The sequence below is a fragment of the Amborella trichopoda genome, chromosome 8, assembly GCF_054954075.1.
Source record: "Amborella trichopoda isolate Santa Cruz 75 chromosome 8, AtrichopodaSantaCruz75HAP2 v2.0, whole genome shotgun sequence".
Classification (NCBI taxonomy): Eukaryota; Viridiplantae; Streptophyta; class Magnoliopsida; order Amborellales; family Amborellaceae; genus Amborella; species Amborella trichopoda.
Genome location: NC_142343.1, coordinates 224,844 through 244,215, shown reverse-complemented (window position 1 = coordinate 244,215; position 19,372 = coordinate 224,844). Strand labels below are relative to the sequence as shown.

The following is a 19,372-nucleotide window of genomic DNA, read 5'->3' as shown; positions in this document are numbered from 1 at the left end:
AGGAAAAGGCCAAGCACCATTGCTAGTGGTGTCGGCGCCATCAAATCTCTAATGGTCAAAATTGATGACAACCTGGATGTACATACTTGTGTTGCATGTCAACATGGAATGACACGTGTTGGAAAATGACTGACATGTTCGATATTAGTATGGAAGAGCATGCCACCCTCAGATTCGTTGAGAAAACATCACATCAGCCATTGATTGTATGATGACACATTAACAGTCGGCTGGCACCGGCGCAGCATGGAATGGCACCAGAGGCAGTTGAAATGATGACAAATTATGATTGGTCCATCAACTGTACGAAAGAATTTCAGAAGACAACATGTGGCTAGTTTTGGCATAAAGCATCTCTGAATGACACCAAAGCCATTGCTAATGGCATTGTGCTTTTGACACTCCGCCCACAAAAGTTGTACTCAGCAGCCTAAAGTCATGTGATCATAAAGAATTTAATTTTGTTGACCGCATTTAATGGTAATTAATGCTGATTAGGCACTATTGCTAGTGGTACCAAAGCTGGTGCAAATGGCGACGGAATTTGAAGGGGCCATATTGCATAAAAAACGACCAACGATGATCCTATAATTGTTTTGTCTATAAATAGATGACACTTATTCGAACCACAAGTTCGAAAATTAATGATCTAAGTGTGTAAGCTCTGCCAAACTATACCCGAGCCTACTTGACCTCTAGAATCAAACTCAAACCCTCTATCTCAAACTTAGGGATCTTGTCCAACTCAATCTAATTTGAAGGCGGTCCGGATAATCAGACCTTTCAGACCCTCTTCTGCCTATATTCACTTGACCGTTAAAACCCGTAGGACCGGGATTGATCATGCAACAATCTACTATGAACCGGCGCCAACTCCAAGCGTCGAGCCTAGAGGCCCAGCCTGAGGTATCATTTTTATGGGTTATTTTAGTTTCATTAACGACATTTATAAATTTTCCTTCTTAGTCTTAGTTTCATTTATGCATTTATAAGCTTTCACATTAGTTTCATTTAGTGCTTTCCCAAGCTTATCTTATTTTGAAGTTCTTCATTAAATTAACCCTTCTCTTCATTAAATACAAAACTTCCCTCGAACTCCAATATTAAGATGTGTGGGATGCAACTCTGTCGGAAGTCCAAGTGGGATACGGCATTGTGACCCGATTTTCTCTTGGAATACAATTTGATGGGACCCTTTCTCTATCAATTATTTTGACAAGTTTGCACCCGAAACCAAAGCGAAAATTGAGTTCCTTGCCTATATTTTCAAGTATAAAAACTATATATTTTAGAAAAATAATATATTTTGATAGAGCTATATCCTTATTAAAATAAGTGAAATCTCACCACAAAACTCATAGAAACTTGCAATTTTTGTATTGAAAAACCTTCGAATCATCTCGTCCTTGACCATATGGTTGTGAAAAAAAATATAGAAGATTTCAAGTCCTAAAAACAATGTATAATATAACACATTATCCAAACCATCCATTTCACTCCAAAAGTAAAGTGTTCACGTATTTGTAAGATTTGTACCATTCGTAGTTGGTACTTAAAATTTTTTTAGAGCCATCATGGATATTTCCGATACCCAAAGTGCATTATGGACAAGGAGTACAGGTGAGGTTTTACGTTGTTTTCATAGAACTTTGCTCTAATAGAATTTGCATCCTTCAAAAAAAATAGTTTATATACAAAGTTGCCATTATATACTATTAAAGTAATATATCGGGTTGAGTCGTACAGGGTACTGCTTGAGGTTAACCCAACATGAGCTGGATTGAGTCTATGTCAAATGGACTTGATCTAACTCAGGGGATTCACTATCTAGGTCCATATCCAGACCTAGGGACATGTTGACCACATAGGTCTGCAGGTCAATCTGACCCAGTTGCCACCCCTACTCACGGGATTGAATATCATTGATTTATTAATCGCCATATGGACTATAATGATATATGAACCGGACAGGAAGGGGTGGTTGGGACTGAAAATTGATGGAATACGTTTTAGGTTTGGTGCGGTTTGACACAGTGGACTAGATGATCAGCTGAACTAGTGTTAGACTGGTAGACTGCTTGAGTCCATCAATCTAGGTCAAACCCACTTGTTTAATGCCGTTACTATTTTTTTAGGGAAAAATATATATACCTCTACAATACTTTTTAAGAATTATTTTCTCAATACTTTGAAACCACACAACTAATTCAATTACTATTTATTTTTTTTCAGACCATGGAAGAAAATAGCTTTGTTTTTTTTATGAAAATAACCCCAATGTATAAACCCAAAATACTCTCTTTAGAAATTGGAGACAGTCTCTCTCTTTCTAAAATTTGAGATAATTTATCTATCTGAACTTTAAATTATGCGATGGTTTATCTCTGTAAAAACTTTGAATTAGTTTCCATCTTTAATTTTTTTGAGATAATATCTATCTCTAAAAACTAAAAATTTGAGATAATTTGTCTATTTAAAAGTCTTGAGATAGTTTATCTGTCTAAAATTTTAAATTTCAGATTTTTAAAGGGAGAATTGTAGGTAGTTGTGTGGTTTAAAAGTATTGAGGGACAATGCATATTTTACATAACTTTCTATTGAAAATACTAATTTTTGGGGATTATATATTATGAGACCATTTAGTTTTGATACAAAAAGGTCACAATTATTTTTAACCATTACATACAACATCTAACAATCGGAATGTGTCATAATATTCGATAAATTTTATTTTGGACTTTGAGTCAAATCAATAACACATCCTCATTTATCTGATTTTACATCCAATGGTCAATAATGACGGTGACTTCCTTGTATCAATAGTAAATGATATCATTATATATTGAAAGAATGTTTGGTGAGTTGGCCGACTCACACTGTTATTGTGTGATCTCCCAACAAAATATGTCCCAAAGGGAGAAGTGTTAGGTGAGTTGGTTGACTCACACCATTATTGTGCGGTCTCCCCACAAAATATATCTCAAAGATGTGTTTTTGATTCAAAATTCTAGAGTCAAATAATCTCAACAGTGAGAATGATCTAAATTTTGAATTTGTTTTCAAAAAATATAAATGCTATTTTTTTGAATTCCTTTCTTCACCCTCCATTTTAATTTTTAGTGAATGTAATATTTGTTAACATCAATCTTAGAGATAAATGTTAGTCAGACAAGGGACAACACTGTAATAGTTGAGTCCACTGACTCACCAAAACCATGTCAATGTATATTTCACAATTTTTGGCTTGTTTAATTTCATCAACTTTAAATAAGGGAAAAGTTTATATAGAGAGGTTCTAAACAATAAATTTAGAGTCTACCTCAAAATTTTCACCAGGAGAGGTTGTTTTGATGCCCAAATATCTTCAAATTGATCATTTCAACATCGAGATGCATGGACATGAGAAAAAACATGGATTTCAAGTTCTAAAAATAGTGTATTTTGTAACGTATTTTTTTACCGTCAATTTTAAAGTTTTCATAGATTTATCGATTTACACTATTTATGAAGCTTTAAACTTTATAAATAAAGATAAAATTAGGGAAAATTAAAAAAAAAAAAACCAAGACTACACTATCTATACAACTTACCCCTAACTTAACATTTTCTCTCACTTTTTTCCTACAAGAAGCTTGCAAATAACCCCCCAACCCAAAAAAAATAAAAAAAAGAGGCTAAACTTGAAATCCAGCGCTCTAGTAGTAGTAAAGGGCGCTCCAGCAGTAGTGATCCGGCAGTTGCAAAGGGCGCTCCGATAGTTATAAAAGGCGCTCCTTAGTAGCACTTCGGTGGTTGCAAAGGGTACTCCGGTAGTAGAACTTGTGAGACACATCGCTCCGGCAGTAGCAAAGGGTGCTCTGGCAGTAGCGCTCCTGCAGTAGAACTTGTGAGACAGATCGCTCCGACAGTAGCAAAGGGCACTCCGGCGGTAGCGCTCTGATAGTGGCAAACGGAGCTCTGGCAGTAGAACTTGTGAGACGTCAAATGTCGTCAAATTGAATTTTTTGTATGGGAAGGGTATTTCTATTTTACGTCAAATTGATTTTTTTGTATGGGAAAGGTATTTCCATTTTTTAAAAAAAACTTTTTACTTTGAGGGGTTATTGCATGAAAAGTTTATTGTGCGGAAAAAAATAAGAGAAAAGGTCGTGATGAGGGTAAGTTGGATAAATATTGTATTTAGGTTTTTTTTTTTATAATTTTTCGTATATTTTAAAGCTATAACAAATATTTTTTTATAATTTATTGTATATTTTAAAGTTATAAGCCTATAACAAATTTTTAGCCAAAATTCGAAGGTAGGTTCTAATTTGAAAGTTTCGAGGCTAGGCTCTGTACAAACCGCACCCAATTATTTTCTCAATCTAAGAGAAAATAAGCCCCGTTACGAAACGAAATTAGAGAGAGAGTGAAGGGAATTTATGCTCTCGTTCTTGTCTCTTCGGGAACTCCTCCGTTTCTACGATTTTTTCTGTAGATTTGTGACAGCCGATCAGGCAATCAATCCTCCCTTGTTTGAAACTCAAGTAAGCATAAATTGAACCATTTGCTTGTTTGATTTTTTTTTGGAAAAGAAGGGAAAAATTCGGATTTTTTTTTGTTGGGTTTTGCTAGAAATCTTGCAGTGAGCCTTGAATCTCCAGATTGCTGATTATTCGAATATCGATCAAATGTCCATTAATTGGGGTGTTCATTTTCACTTTTTTTCGCGTTAAAATGCTATCGTTTGTAGGTTAATGTGATTTCTTAGATCCGTGATTTCTCGATTTGATTTTTTATTTATTTTTTGTTTACCGCAGTTGTTCCTTCAACTTCAATATTATTTTCTGTATTTTTGTTTCTCTCTTACCCCATTTGTAGGACATCAGTCTTCAACTGTTTGTTTGAAGTCTCTGTGTCTTCCTACTATTTCTTAACTTCTATGGATTCTTGGGTTCAATCCATATTTTGATGATGGCCAAAATTTTAGCTAGTAATAATTGCCAAAGGATCTCCAATCTCTGCACCTGTTTCTCTCCAAAGTTCACTCCTTTTCCCATGTAAAACAGGAAGTTCAAGCCATATTTTTCATTTTTCTCTGTATTTCCCCAATTTTTCATTTAACCATGTTAAATATTTTTTATATTCATCAGACTGGTCCGACCAGTGGACTGGTCTGGTTTGGTCGGTCCAACTGGACTGGTCCTTCACCAGTTTGGTCACCGGTGCATTTCTGACAACATTCATCACAGTATACTTCCCTTGCTATGTATTCTAAGTCCTAAACCAGATCCTTGTCATAAATCCTAGATCCTATCCCAGATTCTGCCTCCAGATTCCTCTCTTTTTGCCCCAACCTCGGAGACGAAATACTTGTGCTCCTGATTCTTGGTTTCTTTCACCAATCCACTTTGCCATTTCTCTGCTCAGAAGCAAATAAGGTATTGAAATCTGCACCCTGTTTTAACTTTTATCACTGTTCTCGAATTTTTAACTGGTTCTCTAATTTGTTCTGAAATCCTTTGCAATCAAGGAAAATTTGGTTTGGGGAGTCTGCCCTGGTTTTGCCATAGATCTAATTCTGGCTTTGTCAAGGAGCAGTTCATTATATCCATAGTCTACATTGATTATGAACTCTAGATTTTCAATGCTTGTATAGATCAGAGTCAAACTTTCACTTGAAATCAGCAAAGCCATGATACTGGCCCCACAGAACCTAAGGATGCGGGTGCTCCATTAGAGCCCTAATTGCCTTCATTGTACTTCAAATGACTCATTGGCTAGTACAGAACTACTAAAATTCAACCTCATGACCAAAATCCAAAGGCACCCAAAGTCGCAGGGCTACTTCCACCAGTCCATTTGGCCGCCTGGGCTATCACTATCTAAATTGTCTTCTTCTATGAGGAAGATGCTTTATTTGTTCTAAGAAGTTGTAGGGCAGGAGGACATGGAGGTCTCTACGAACCCTTTCTCCACCACTCATCCATTCAAAATTCTACTGCTTCAAGGTGGCCTCTACCCCCATGGAAATGGCTGTATGCCATTGAAAGACATGAAATTTTTTTTAACTGGCTATACACCCTCCAATGGCTGTAAGAGTCCCCAATAGCAGAAGAAAACTTGAACTAGAAACACATGTTTTGATCCTGTATTGAGTATGAGACATGGCCCATCTGTTTGGTTTTAACACAGGGGATATTACTATTAAAAGATCTAAGTCTGACACACCAAAATTTGACGACAGGACTGTCTTTCTACATGAAGCATTAACCACCTCTATGCTTTCCTATGCACTTGTTGTAAGGACATATCCGATGAGTGAACAATATCTTGAATCTGTCTACTATATCTTCAATCCTCCTCATGCAGGGCCCATTTCTATTCCATGTTATTATTATATTAACTGGGTTCCCTTCTGCTAAGAAATGTCCTAAGATGGCTTTAACAACATTAATGAGCCTTGCAATGTAATCCCCCTGTTTGTCGTGTAGAGTTTATTATCCTTAAGAATCCAACAGTTTTTTTTTTCTTTTAATTCATTTACATTGATAGGAGTATTTTTATTTTATTTTCAAAGTAGCCGCATTCAAAATTAAGTTCTGGACACCTTTGGTGGAACAATGGACAGAATGTGGGAACATATGTTGTGAGGAAGTTAGGAGCTATGCCCATATTACTGGACTGTCATGCCAGTTGGAATCCACAAATCAATTACATCAAAACCATAAAAGAGCAACAATGGTGGGTTGAGTTGTTGACAAATTGGCCATAGCGCTGTTTCCATGTCCTTGTTTTTGTATCGCTAATGACATTGCTTTATTATCTCAGGCTTGCTTTGCTTAGGTAACACATGCTAACGCTTATCAAGATTGTGTAGCCGTTGAGAAAAACTAAAGAAACAAAGAACGTTAATCGTACAGTCTGGAACTCTGGATGGGAATGCCATTTGTGTTTTACGCCATTCATCTTGGGACATGACTTTGTTTAGGATCTTCGCACAATGGTAATCTGGGCCTGCCAACTTTACTCATTACTCCTTCCTACCTGCTATATCTGCCAACTCCATACTTTACAACCAGCAAAACATTTTTACCCGCTGTCTATCATCCATGTAATTATTACCAGTATGATGTCTATTCCTTTATCCGGTCTCAGTCTAGTTAGAACTAAAATTTATCCTGGTGATGGGAGTTGCTCTATGAAATGTTTAGATCATGAGTGTAGATTTTGTATCAGGTGGGAAAGGCTTTTGCTGTAATTAACTTATACTGGATTCTGAATTAATTGGATAGTCGTATTGTCTATCTTTCTTCATGTTTATGTTTGTGTGTGTGTGCGCATGTGTGTATATAAGTTGCTTTGTACTGTACAAAAAATAAAACTTACGCTGTATCACTTGTTAACTGTATTCAAGTCACAATATGTCAGACATGAAAGCAGATGATGCTAGAAAGATGGAGAACACCGTTGAAGAGCATATGGATGAAAATTTCCCTGATGACGATGTAAACACTATAGATAAAAATGGAAAAGGAAAAGAGGAAGAGTGCACTAACATGCCATCTTCCCAAGCAGAGGTGATCTTCAGTCTCTACACATATTTTTATTGAGAAAATTATGTCTCTATATCTTAGGAATTGTGATATGTGCGTTATCATGCATACGTTCAAGATTATGTGTCTTATAGAGTAGAAATAGTTAAGGAATTAGGATTTCAGTAGAAACCAAAATTTCCAAAGTCTCTGTCTTCTATGAATCTAGATACCTTTAGAAATTAAAACTATTTCAAGATACGTCTAGAAATTAAAACTATTTCAATGGATATCAATGTTCTCCAAACCTATGGGAAATCGTTTTTCTACTTTCTAGGTGAATCTTTCTAACACTTATCTCTCTCTCACATACATAGACCGATGAATTGCACGCGTCAAGAACTGGTGTCCTGTGGAAATCCACTTCAGCATTAAAGTGATCACAGTGAGAGATCATGTCTTACCTAAGAAATTACAATAAAGAAGCTATGTGTTTAGCTGTTTATTGTTGGGACTCTCGTAGATGTCTACATGATGTTCTTAATTTCATACTTTGATAGTACTTAAAAGCCTCTACCTTATGCAGGAGGATGTGGTTAAGAAAAAGTATGGAGGTATCATACCAAAAAAGCCTCCTCTCATTTCGAAGGTGTTTGCTTACTGTTTTTCTTCTGCGTAGTTATGTAATGCTATTTCACGGCCCACTATTTGGTTCGGATATATGTGCCTTAAACATTGTTTCTTTTCTTTAGGACCATGAACGTGCTTTCTTTGATTCTGCTGATTGGGCACTTGGAAAGGTAGTAATCTTCAAATATCGATAGTTTAGGCCCCTGTTAGTGAAACAGTTGCCTAGAAGCAGTGGATTAATGTATCTCATTACTGTTTTTGTTGCCTTTCAATACATGACAGCAAGGTGCGCCTGCAGGTCAGAAGCCAAAAGGTCCACTGGAGGCCCTTCGGCCTAAACTTCAGGTAGGGATATCGAAACCAGTTTCTTTACTTGGCTTGATGTTGCATCTTTTCTCTTTTGAATTTCAAATTTAAAGCACGTGCTGTATTGACATGATCGAACAGGAATGATAACTTTTGTTCTCAATAGTTGGAAAATCTGGAAACTATGTATGGTAATTTGTCTGGTTCTTTTTTTATTTTTCTGGAAACTATGTATGGTAATTCGTCTGGTTCTTTTTTTATTTTTTTTTGAGGTTGTAGTTTGCTAATTATTAGTTATGGAGGCATGCTTTGTCTTGTTCTACTTAACTGTGGTGTAAATATGTGTGTGAGCTTTGAGGACCAGATCTTACTTTCTAGTCAGGCCCATTTAGACTCTAAACCACTTTTTATCCTTTCTTTATGTTTATCTATATGTAGCTAATATGAAGATTGCTAACACATGTATATAGTAATTTATTAATGTCTAATTTTCAACAACTATATAGTAATCAGGCAAACATATTTTGATGACTGATATACTCATTTGTTGTGTGTGTGTGTGTGTCTAACTATATTCAAGTCTCAATTTAGAAATAGACAATAGCATGTATTGTGGACATCATTATTAAAAGGCATACTATTTGCGAATATCAAAAGAAGTATGGTCATTGAACCAATTCCAGTGTGCTGCAAACTTGCAAAACAATTATCTTTCTTCAACCACTATAGGATTGTTGTTATGTTGAGTTCAAATTTGATGACTTAAGACTCGCAAATGTTCATGGATGTGAGGAAATGTGCTTGGTCAAGATGGTAGAGGCTAGGTTTTCATAGCCCAACGTCTCAAGTTCCATTCCTATGTAACCTTGTCAAACAAAAAAACATCCGTGGATGTGACTGGCAGTGGGTAGGTCTTCAGAATTTTATTGAAATCTTGTTTGAGGAGTAGCCATTGTATTTCTTCTAAGTGACTGGAAACTTAAATTTTCTGTTCACTAAAAACATAAGTACTTGGATTTGGATTTGGCAAAGAAAGGGGGGAAAGGTGATGGATGCTTGAACTCGTTTAAAATGAACCATCTTAACACCATTTCGAATGACTTTATGGGGATAAGACCTTATTCTTTTGAGTTTTGGGCTGCTTCATTACAAAAGAGAACTTTGAAATATTTAAAAGACATCTAAATTGACATTACTCATTGACTTTTCATAGAATAACTCGAGCATTTACTGGATTGAATCGCCCAAGTTATTTTAGAAAGTCAGACCAAATGAAGGCTGAGAGAAGGACCCAACAGTAGGATAATGGTGCTGGTTGTTGGAATTAGAAATAACGGGTGATGTCTGAATGTTGCAGTTTTGCAGTGGAAACACTCACTTATTCATTGATACTCACAAGATACAATTGGTTTTGAGCTGAAATTTTGTGTACATAAAGTACACGTGATATAACTTAAAGTGTTCTAAGTTTCACTGAAATCCGATGTAACGTTGTCAAGAATCAGCTCACCTAAGTTCCCATTTTTCTGTTACCTGCAAAACAGTAGCACAAACAATAGAGTTTTATAGTTCAGCACTGGGTGCTGTTAGACACACTGGAATCCTCCTAGAGTCTCAAGCCCACAGAGGGGGGTTCAAGGAAGAGCCTATCTGGACTTAAGGTCAAATACTCCCTGTCTATCTGGTGGTTAACCGAGTATGGCGAACGAGAATTCCTGGAGCAGGCCTCAGGATATACCTTAGCCTGAGTCCTTCAGCTTGTAAAGATGGTTCACCACACCACTATATAACTTCTAGGAGGTCCCTTGTCCTTCCTTGTTAGTCTTTAATGCAAGATACACATCGTCCTCCTGGCTCCTCTTAAGAGACTTGTGGCCTTCCCTTGTTTCATGCGAGTTATAGTGGCCAACATAACTTGCTTTTTGTTATGCTAACAATCATGGACTCTATTTCCCAATGGGATAACTAGTTCTGGTGCAACCCCTGTTGCAAAGATAACTATGATCATGTTCCATTTGAGTTTGCATAGCCAATAGTCATATTTGCTGCATCATCATCATTATTATCATCGTCAGAGCCTCTTTCCAACTAATTAGGGTTAGTTACACGAATCTCGATCAACCATTTTGCTCTATTAAGGGCCATACCCATAGTGAGGCCATAAGTCCCTCTATATTTTCACACTACTTTCAACCATGTCCTTTTGGGTCTGCCCCTTGTCTTTTTTGAACCTTCCACTTGAATTAATTCGCTCCTTCTAACAGGTGTTGTGCTGGGTCGTCTGCTTCATACATGGGCACCATCTAAGTCTGCATCAATTGCATTATCATACTCATGAATATAGTGTCGATCAAGATCTGGGTTGCCCCTGGACTTGACGAAAATTCTGCATGAAAAGTTATTACATTAACTATCTGTTAATGGGTTCAACATGACCTGTCTTGGTGTATAATTTTGGTTAGAATTCAGCATTTTAAAGCATGGACTTGGGTTGAGACTTACTGGGGTTTCAAGCCTGAGTAACGGGTGTTAACTCAGCAGGTTCAAGTGAGAGTCAGCTAGAGTCTTACAATACTAACAAAGATAAAACTTGTGAATTGATGAGACTTGGCCGGCTCCTGGGGTTTTCTTTTGGAGTTGGCAGGGCTGCTGGGTACGAGTCAGACTCACTGAGTTCAAACAGTTGTTAGAATGTTCCTCATTATATTAAGCTCTATGTTCTTTTCCATTCATAGTTGAGAATAAGTTAAGAATTTTCTGCCAAGAAATTCCAAAAGCTTGGTTTGTATAGCGTGCCAATTCCCTGGTCTTCCTCTTATTGATCACTGCATATGGTTGTAGTGCATTTCTTTTTGGTTTTTCTATCATTGGGAACTGCAGCATTATTAACTCTCTCTCTCTCTCTCTCTCTCTCTCTCTCTCTCTACAGCCCACCCCTCACCAGCAAGTTCGTTCCCGGCGATCATCTTATGCCCGTGCTGATGGTGAAGGTAATTTTTCTGTCCATTTTTGTCAAATATAAAGATTTCCACCCTTGTTAGGCTTTGTTTCATGTGACAGTATGTCATCATATGTTTGTTCAAAAATACAGTATGCCATCATTTTTCTTTTGCTTTTCCTCTTCTGATGAAATTGAGTTTATCACTTGTTTTTTATTTTTGCAGGAGGTACTTCTGAGGATCCAAGCTGCAATGAGTAATGAGTGAGAGATTTTCATGAAATCGGCAAGCATTTTCATGTCTCCTATTGTTTCCATCCTTCCACATAAATGAGGCCAATAATTGTTCCTTTGTATTTCATACTGGATGAGTTTTTTCTCTTCCATTCCTAGTGATATATTATGATGCGATGGGGGAATTCAGTGTTCCAGTTTTATGTATCTCTCTGTAACTACTTTTTAGGAGCGTGACAAGGCCATCACAAATCAATATTTTACTTTTTTAAATTGTTAACATAATAATGACAAGGCCATATGAAAAAGGACATGGTTAACATGCAGCCAAGCCCGCATGTGTACAAATACAAGGCAATAAATATGTTTTTCAAATATAATTTGATCTTAATTTTTAGAGAATATATAATCTTTAACATGGAGATCATGTATATGAAAAAATAAATAAATTTTGAAAACTAGAAGTAATAATTATATTAACAAAACATTTGGACCATTGGTTACAATTTTTTTTAGATGGATCACCTATTTGCTTCCATCTTTAAGATGGATGATTTATACCTCTGGACAACAGCCCACCTGAAACAATTGTTCTATAAAAAATTTGGGACAAAAAAAAAGTCCCTCTAGCTCTAATGCACAAATCCAATTGTATCATGCCCAGAATCATGGGTTTTAGAAAATACTCATTGGGTTTACAAAATGTTTTTACAGTGTATTTTTTAATTTTTATTTTTGAGATTGTTCATCAAAATGGAAAGAGTGTATATTTAAAGAAAGGACGTGGTTTTCATGCAGCCAGCCCGCATATTGTAGAAATGCGGGTTTGGCAATAAATATATTTTTAAATATAATTTGATTATAATTTTTAGAGAATATATAGTCTTTAACATGGAGATCATGGATATAAAAAACAAAAAAAATTGAAAACTGAAAATAATAATTATATAAAAAAAAAACATTTGGACTGTTAGTCACAATGGTTTTTAGATGGACCATTTATTTTGCATCCATCTCTAAGATGGATGTTTTACACCTTTGGATAGCATTTTGTAGAAATGCCGCCTGTATGAAATAATCTTTCTTAAAGAAAATGGGGTCAAACAAATGTCTTTAACATGACTGCGGAGGTAAAATTGGTGGATGAAATCACTTCCATGGTAGTAATTGTTTGACCTTAATTTTTTTAACATATTTAGAATTGGTGTGGTTTGTATAGAGCCGAGGCTCTAAACAATCAAAGTGAAGCACACATTCAAATAGTGACTAGAAATGTGGTTTCAATACTGAAAATCCTTGTGATAGTCTTAAAATATTTTTTTATCTTTAATTATAAATTTAAATTTCAAAAGCAGTGTAGATTCAGCAGGGAACTCGAAAATCTTAAAAATTGATGGTCCAAAAATGTATTACAAGATGCACTATTCCCAAAACTTGAAATCCATTTTTTTCTCATGTTGATACATCTTGTTGAGATAATCAATTTGAGGATATCTGGGCATCAAAACAACCCCTTCTAGTGAATTTTTTAAGGTGGGCTTTAATTTGATTGTTTAGAACCTCGGTTCTATATAAACTTTATACATTTAGAATTCGTTATGTTAAATAACTTCAAAAAAAAAAACAAAATTGGAAAATGTACCGACATAAAAATTATGTATTTTTAGCCCAATAACCATAGGTGGTTCATTCGATGGAATGGTTTGATCTGGGCCATAGATGAGTCTCTTTTCTTATCCCATTTTTTGTAAATGACCTTATAAACACTAGATGAACAATTCTAAAAAGTAGAAAATTTGACTTTTTTTAAATGGAGTCGTGATAGCAATTCTAACATCACAGTATTTCATTTTGTTTTTCTGGCGAGATAGTCTTATCCTGTTTTGCTAGGGGCAAAAGTAAATTCTTGTATATTTTAGGTTGGGAGATGTATTTTTCAATTTTTTTTTTTTTTTTCACCATAATGAATTTTTATATCTTTAAAAATTGGGAAAGTATGGAAAGAGACCATTTACCTTTGATACAGGTGGTCACATTAATCTTGACCAATAGATGTGAAATTGGGTGATTGTAATTATTTTATCGATCAAGCTCAAACTTCAAAAGAAAATTTTCTCGAACTTTGTGAGATATCCAAACCATCAAATTTCACATCAAGTGGTAGTAAGGAATTATAACCACTTTGTATAAAAAATAAATAGTCTCATACAATCCCTTAAAAATTACACTCAAATAAGTAATAAGTACTTGTTTTTTTTTTTTCGTACGTGACTCACCTTTCATATACATAAGGGCATGTGACTCGGAGCCAAGAAGTTGAAAAATGAAAGTTGTTTAATGTAGATTTGCTGGACTACGTTTTTTAAAGAAAAAAATTGAAATAAAATATTTAGCCATTTTTAAAACTAAATTAGAAAATTATAACAATAAACCATACAAGTATTGTTGATATAAAGATAAATATTTCCAAAGGCACGGAAAACCGCAAGACCATAAAAATTAATGTCACGCCTAAACCTCGTACCAAACCTCTAACTCGCTGCTTTGTCGATTTTTTAGAAACTAAAACCTCATTCACTCAGATTGAAAAGAAAGCATCTAAAATTAAATATGGTTTTGATTCTACATCAGAGCTGACCTCGAGAGGTAGAAGAGCAAGTGAAAAGGTATTTGTGGGCAATAGAAGATTGGTTTTGGGGAGTTTGAGATGGATATTGGGTAATGGTACTTCAATTTATTTTTGGCGGTTAGGGGCTGAGGCTTTAAAATATGAGTTCCTACAATTATTTGAGTTGTCAAAATGCTGGTTGAAATTCGTGGGGAGAATATAGAATGGAAAGTCCGTTCTCAATTCCGTGCTCTCTCTCTAGCTTAAGCCGTTGAATATGTCTCAGGTATGTCACATGATTCTACTTTTGATATCATTTTTCTTTGTTTAGAGTTTGGAAGGAAGGAAGGGAAGGGAAGGAGTGTGGGGTTGGGTTCCTTAAAGAGAGGGGGGTTTAGAGTTTGGAAGCCTAGATAGGAGGAAGGGAGGGTGAATATTTTTAGTGAGAGGGAGTAAGACAGAGAGAGTTTTTGGTGCAAGTTTGATAGTGGCATTGTTCTTAATCTTCATTTTACTTCATTGTTTATCATTGATCTCCACGTTATTAATTTTCCTCGTTCTTTATTAATGTTCATTTTTCTTTGTTACTTTCAATTTATATCTCAGAACTATGATTTTTCTTTTCCATAATATCAGAAATTATGCTCTGATTTTTGTGAATGAAATGTATGGAATGGATTTTATCAGAAATTATTTTCTGACTTTTGTGATTATTACTTTTTTAGTTGATTCTTGTGAATGAAATGTATGGCTTGCCGTATAAGTGTATAATATTTTCAATAGTGAGCTCTGATGCCCATCACACGCTTGTGAATAGAGCCAAGTGATCATCCGGTGTTTCATTGGTACCCTACCCACAAGGTGGATTTACAATTTTAATAGGACGAAGATAAATTTTAACGATTTCATGATCATTTCGCTCGAGTTGTTGGAAACCCATAAATCCGATGGTGATAAATTTTAGTAAATACGAACTTTGCCCATTCCTTGGACTGTAGTAATAACTAAATAGAACTATGAAAACATACATACTGTGAAAATATTTACGAGACTTGAAATTAGTTAAAACACGTAGATCTTGCAAAATGAATATGAGGATTGATTTCCGTTGAAATTCCAAAGGATTGTATGTTTCATCAATTCTTGCATAATGATTTTCTATTTTTTCTGTTTTTTTATTGGTAGAAATTTCATGATTAATTGCTATGTAATGCCATTTTGCTTTCATTGTTGGAAAATATTGGGAAAATAGTTATAAGACTTTCAAAACGCATACGAGGATCTTGCAAAATAAAATTGTGTTAAGTGGTTTCCAGGTAATTGAACAGGTGAAATTGCTAGAAGCAAATTTCCCCGGTTTTCACAGGCAGGTTACCAAACAAGGTTCTCAGCTTTTAGCGACCAGTTTTCTATTTTTACCCTTTTCTCAGGCTCCCAGTTTCTCAGATATCCTCCAAGAAAATGGTTTTCTCAATTACCAAACGGGCGAACATGGTTTTCTCAATTATCAAACGGGCCCTAAAGCATTTATAGATGAAAGTTGGAAGCCTGAAATATAGGTAGTCCTTTACTTGAAGGGTACACAATCTCATGGAATATACCGCTGTGAACTAACCTCTTCGAACATCAAAAGATGGGAACCCTATGGCTGAAACTCTATGTGTGTGCTATATTGACGCGTGCCACTGAATCTCTAAAAATATTGAAAACTGCAAATTATTTAATGTGGTCCTGCTAGAGTATATTGTAGGCTTACTTTTTTAAGGAAAAAGTCTTTACAAAATATCTATAGAAAATTTTTTTAACTGGATTGGGAAATTATAAAGATAATATCATAAGTACTTTGTTATCATAAAGAGAAATTTTGCAAAAAGTATATGAACATGCATCATCATCATCAAAATTATTATCATAGCCTTTTGCTCAACTATTTGGGGTCAGTTACACGAATCCCATTTGCCATTTTGCTCTGTCAAGCGCCATCCCCTCAGTGAGATAAATTCCCATGTCTTTTTTCGTTACGTCCAGCCATGTCTTTTTGGATCTACCCCTTGGCCTTTTTGAGCCTTCCACTTGAACCAACTCGCACCCCCCAATAGGTGTTGTACTGGATCTGCGTTGCACCTGGCTAGCCCCCCTAAGTCTATTTTTGCTCATCTTATCGCCTATTCGAGCCACACCTACGTTCTCTCAATTGTATTCATTTCAAGTTCTATCACTTCTTTGTTTTGCCACTCATCCATCTCAACATCCTCATCTCAGCTACATTCATACTATGGGTATCTTGTTTCTTGACCATCCAACATTCTGCTCGATAAAGTAAAAATGGTCTTACAACTGTCCTATATAACTTCCCCTTCAGCTTCATTGTTTTACGACGATCACATAAAACTCGAGTTGCACATTTCCACTTCGCCTGCTCAACTCTAATTCTATGTGTGTCTTCCTCAATCTCTCCATTTTCTTGGATTATTGACCTAAGATATCAAAAGTGTGCTCTTTTTGGTATTTCTTGGCTGCCAATTCTTAACTACTTCCTTGTTTCTACTGCTATTATTACTAAATTTGTATTTGATATACTTTGTCTTAGTTTGGCTAATATGAAAAATCTTTAGATTCTGGAGCATCTCTCCAAAGTTCTTTGTTTTGACATTGCTTTGGGTCTCATCGATCAAAACTATGTTGTCCGCGAACAACATACACCACAGTACCTCATCTTGTAGGTGTCTAGTTAAGTCGTCAATAACTAAGACAAAAAGGTATGAGCTGAACACTGACCTCTGATATAGACCTATTATCACTGAAAACTCACTCATCTTTCCACTAGCTGTTCGCAAACTAGTTAGTATTCCCTCGTACATATCTCTCACCGAGTCTATATAATATCTAGAGACTCATTTCTTTTCCAACACCCACCAAATTAAATCTTGAGATATTTTTTCTGTAGATCAATAAAGACCATGTGAAGGTCTTTTTCTTTCGCCCTAAATTCTTAATCATTTGCCTAAGTAGGAAAATATTATCGATTATTGACCTCCTTGACATAAAACCAAATTGGTTTTCTAATACACTCGTTTCATGCCTTAGTCGTTGCTCAATCACTCTCTCCCATAGCTTCATAGTGTGACTTATAAGTTAGATCTCTCGATAGTTCACACAATTTTGTATGTCTCTTTTGTTCTTGTAAATACATAGCGCAATATTTTTCCTCCATTTACTTGACATTTTCTTTGTTCTCAACACTTTGTTGAACTGTTAGGTGTTGAGAAAAAAGACGCTCTTATACCCATGTGTGTAGGACGCCAAAGGATCACCATTACGTTTGACATAAATCTTTAGAAAAGTTATCTCATGGGTGTGGGACTTGACTTTTCTAGAGATCTTTGTCAAATTTAATGGTAATCCTTTGGGGTCCTACACACATGGGTATGGGAGGGTCTCATAGGATCATTACTCTTTGGATAAAATGGATTAATTTTCCTAAATTAGTTACTTTTTATAGGAATCCTAAAATCTTTGAGAAACCCATGTAACATCCTCGCACTTTGAGAAAGTAATATATTAGTATTATAATAACGTAGCACTATTATACTTACAATTACATAACTATAAATATCAATATAATTAAATTTAATATTTTTAAATTCTATAATATTTTTGATAGTTATTATTCATTGCCAATCTCGTTTATCACAATATTTCATAATCAATAACTTATAACATCATTAGTTTTAGTTAATCCCGCTACAGTCGGTCATGCTGGTTCCAAGCTGGGAGAAAGGTAGAAGATTGTGTTAAGTTAGCAGCTAGCGTAAAACTTTTGCCACATCAATTTCATGAATCCTGATGTAATGAGCTAACCCCAAAAAGTTAGGCTAAGGCTCAGATGGTGATGATGATAAACATTATTAATTTTAATTTTATTAATTATAATTATAATTATTATATGTTACTATTAATTACTTATGAAATTTTACTTAATGAAAATTTAGTGAATATTTATTAAATCAATTGCAATTATTTATAAAAAAATTATATAGTTTTAATTTTAGAGCATGAAATTCTTAAAAGCATTATGATTATAAAATCATTGGAATCATAATTAAATATTGTGTGTTGTACTCATGTAAGTAATTAAATAATTATTTATTAATACTCACAAAATTATGACTATTATGACTTCATAATCAAAATAGTATTATTATAAATATTATTATTACCATTATTATGATTATTTATACATACTTATAATAGCAATATGAAGATTTATCTTACAATTACTAAATATAATCATAATTGAATTAATCACAATTTAAAGAATATGTTTTTTATATTATTGAATTTCTATATAAATGTTTATGCACTATGACAAATCACATTAACAATTCACTCACTATGCAAAATATATATATCTAATAGCACAAAGATATTTTCTAGCAAATCTCTTATACGCTGGTCCTTCACCCTATATTGTATATTTTTGGGGTGGGGAGAGTTTGTATACGGTATCATACATTGCTGGAAATAATTGTTTTGGTATTAGAAGGTGAGTCTATGCTTATATTTAGTTTTCCCTCATTTGGATTATGATATATATATATATATATATATATATATATATATATATATATATATATATATATATATATATATATATATATATATATATATATATATATATATATAACATCAATAGATGTCTAAATATGCTTCTTGTTTTGAGTTTTGACCTATGAAATTCTCGCTTCTTTGAACTAATATTACCTCCCAAATGCAAATACTTCAAGGTATGATTAAATTGGTTAATTATCTGGTCTTCAGGTTTGAAAACTTCCAGCCCCCCAAAATTCCAGATAAGTTATTAAACACATTATTTTTTATGACAAGGCGCTAGATCATCCAGCTTTTCAGGGAGCCAGAGCTTCCAGCTCCTAGGAATCTGCAAGCTTCCAGTTCTCGTAATTAGAAGCAAAAACGACGTAGAGATATCTTCATCTCCTGGTTTCACCAAAAGACGAAACTTCATCTCCTGGTAGGGTTTGGAGGTGCGCCTTGGTTGGTTGTTTGGATTGATTGCTATTCTAAATAACCCGCCCTCCTCCTTTCATGCTTTGCGCAAGAATAAACCCTAGAATTAATGCA

General features: G+C 34.8%; 1 protein-coding gene across 8 annotated transcripts; it reads left to right on the top strand.

The window, feature by feature from the left end:
* The first annotated feature begins 4,277 nt into the window (after window positions 1-4,277).
* LOC18437973 (uncharacterized) lies at window positions 4,278-11,895 on the top strand. Of its 8 annotated transcripts, none has more exons than XM_011626471.3 (7): window positions 4,278-4,526; window positions 7,411-7,559; window positions 8,101-8,163; window positions 8,267-8,314; window positions 8,427-8,489; window positions 11,380-11,440; window positions 11,615-11,895. In XM_011626471.3, the coding sequence occupies exons 2-7, from the start codon at window positions 7,413-7,415 to the stop codon at window positions 11,647-11,649; spliced, it is 417 nt and encodes a 138-aa protein (XP_011624773.1). In that variant the 5' UTR covers window positions 4,278-4,526; window positions 7,411-7,412; the 3' UTR covers window positions 11,650-11,895. The 8 variants fall into 8 exon arrangements, with proteins under 8 accessions (XP_011624773.1, XP_088729150.1, XP_020525354.1 ...); XM_088873024.1 differs by having other exon boundaries at window positions 4,282-4,526; window positions 8,443-8,489; XM_020669695.2 differs by having other exon boundaries at window positions 4,284-4,526; window positions 7,397-7,559; window positions 8,443-8,489.
* The last annotated feature ends 7,477 nt before the right edge of the window (window positions 11,896-19,372 follow it).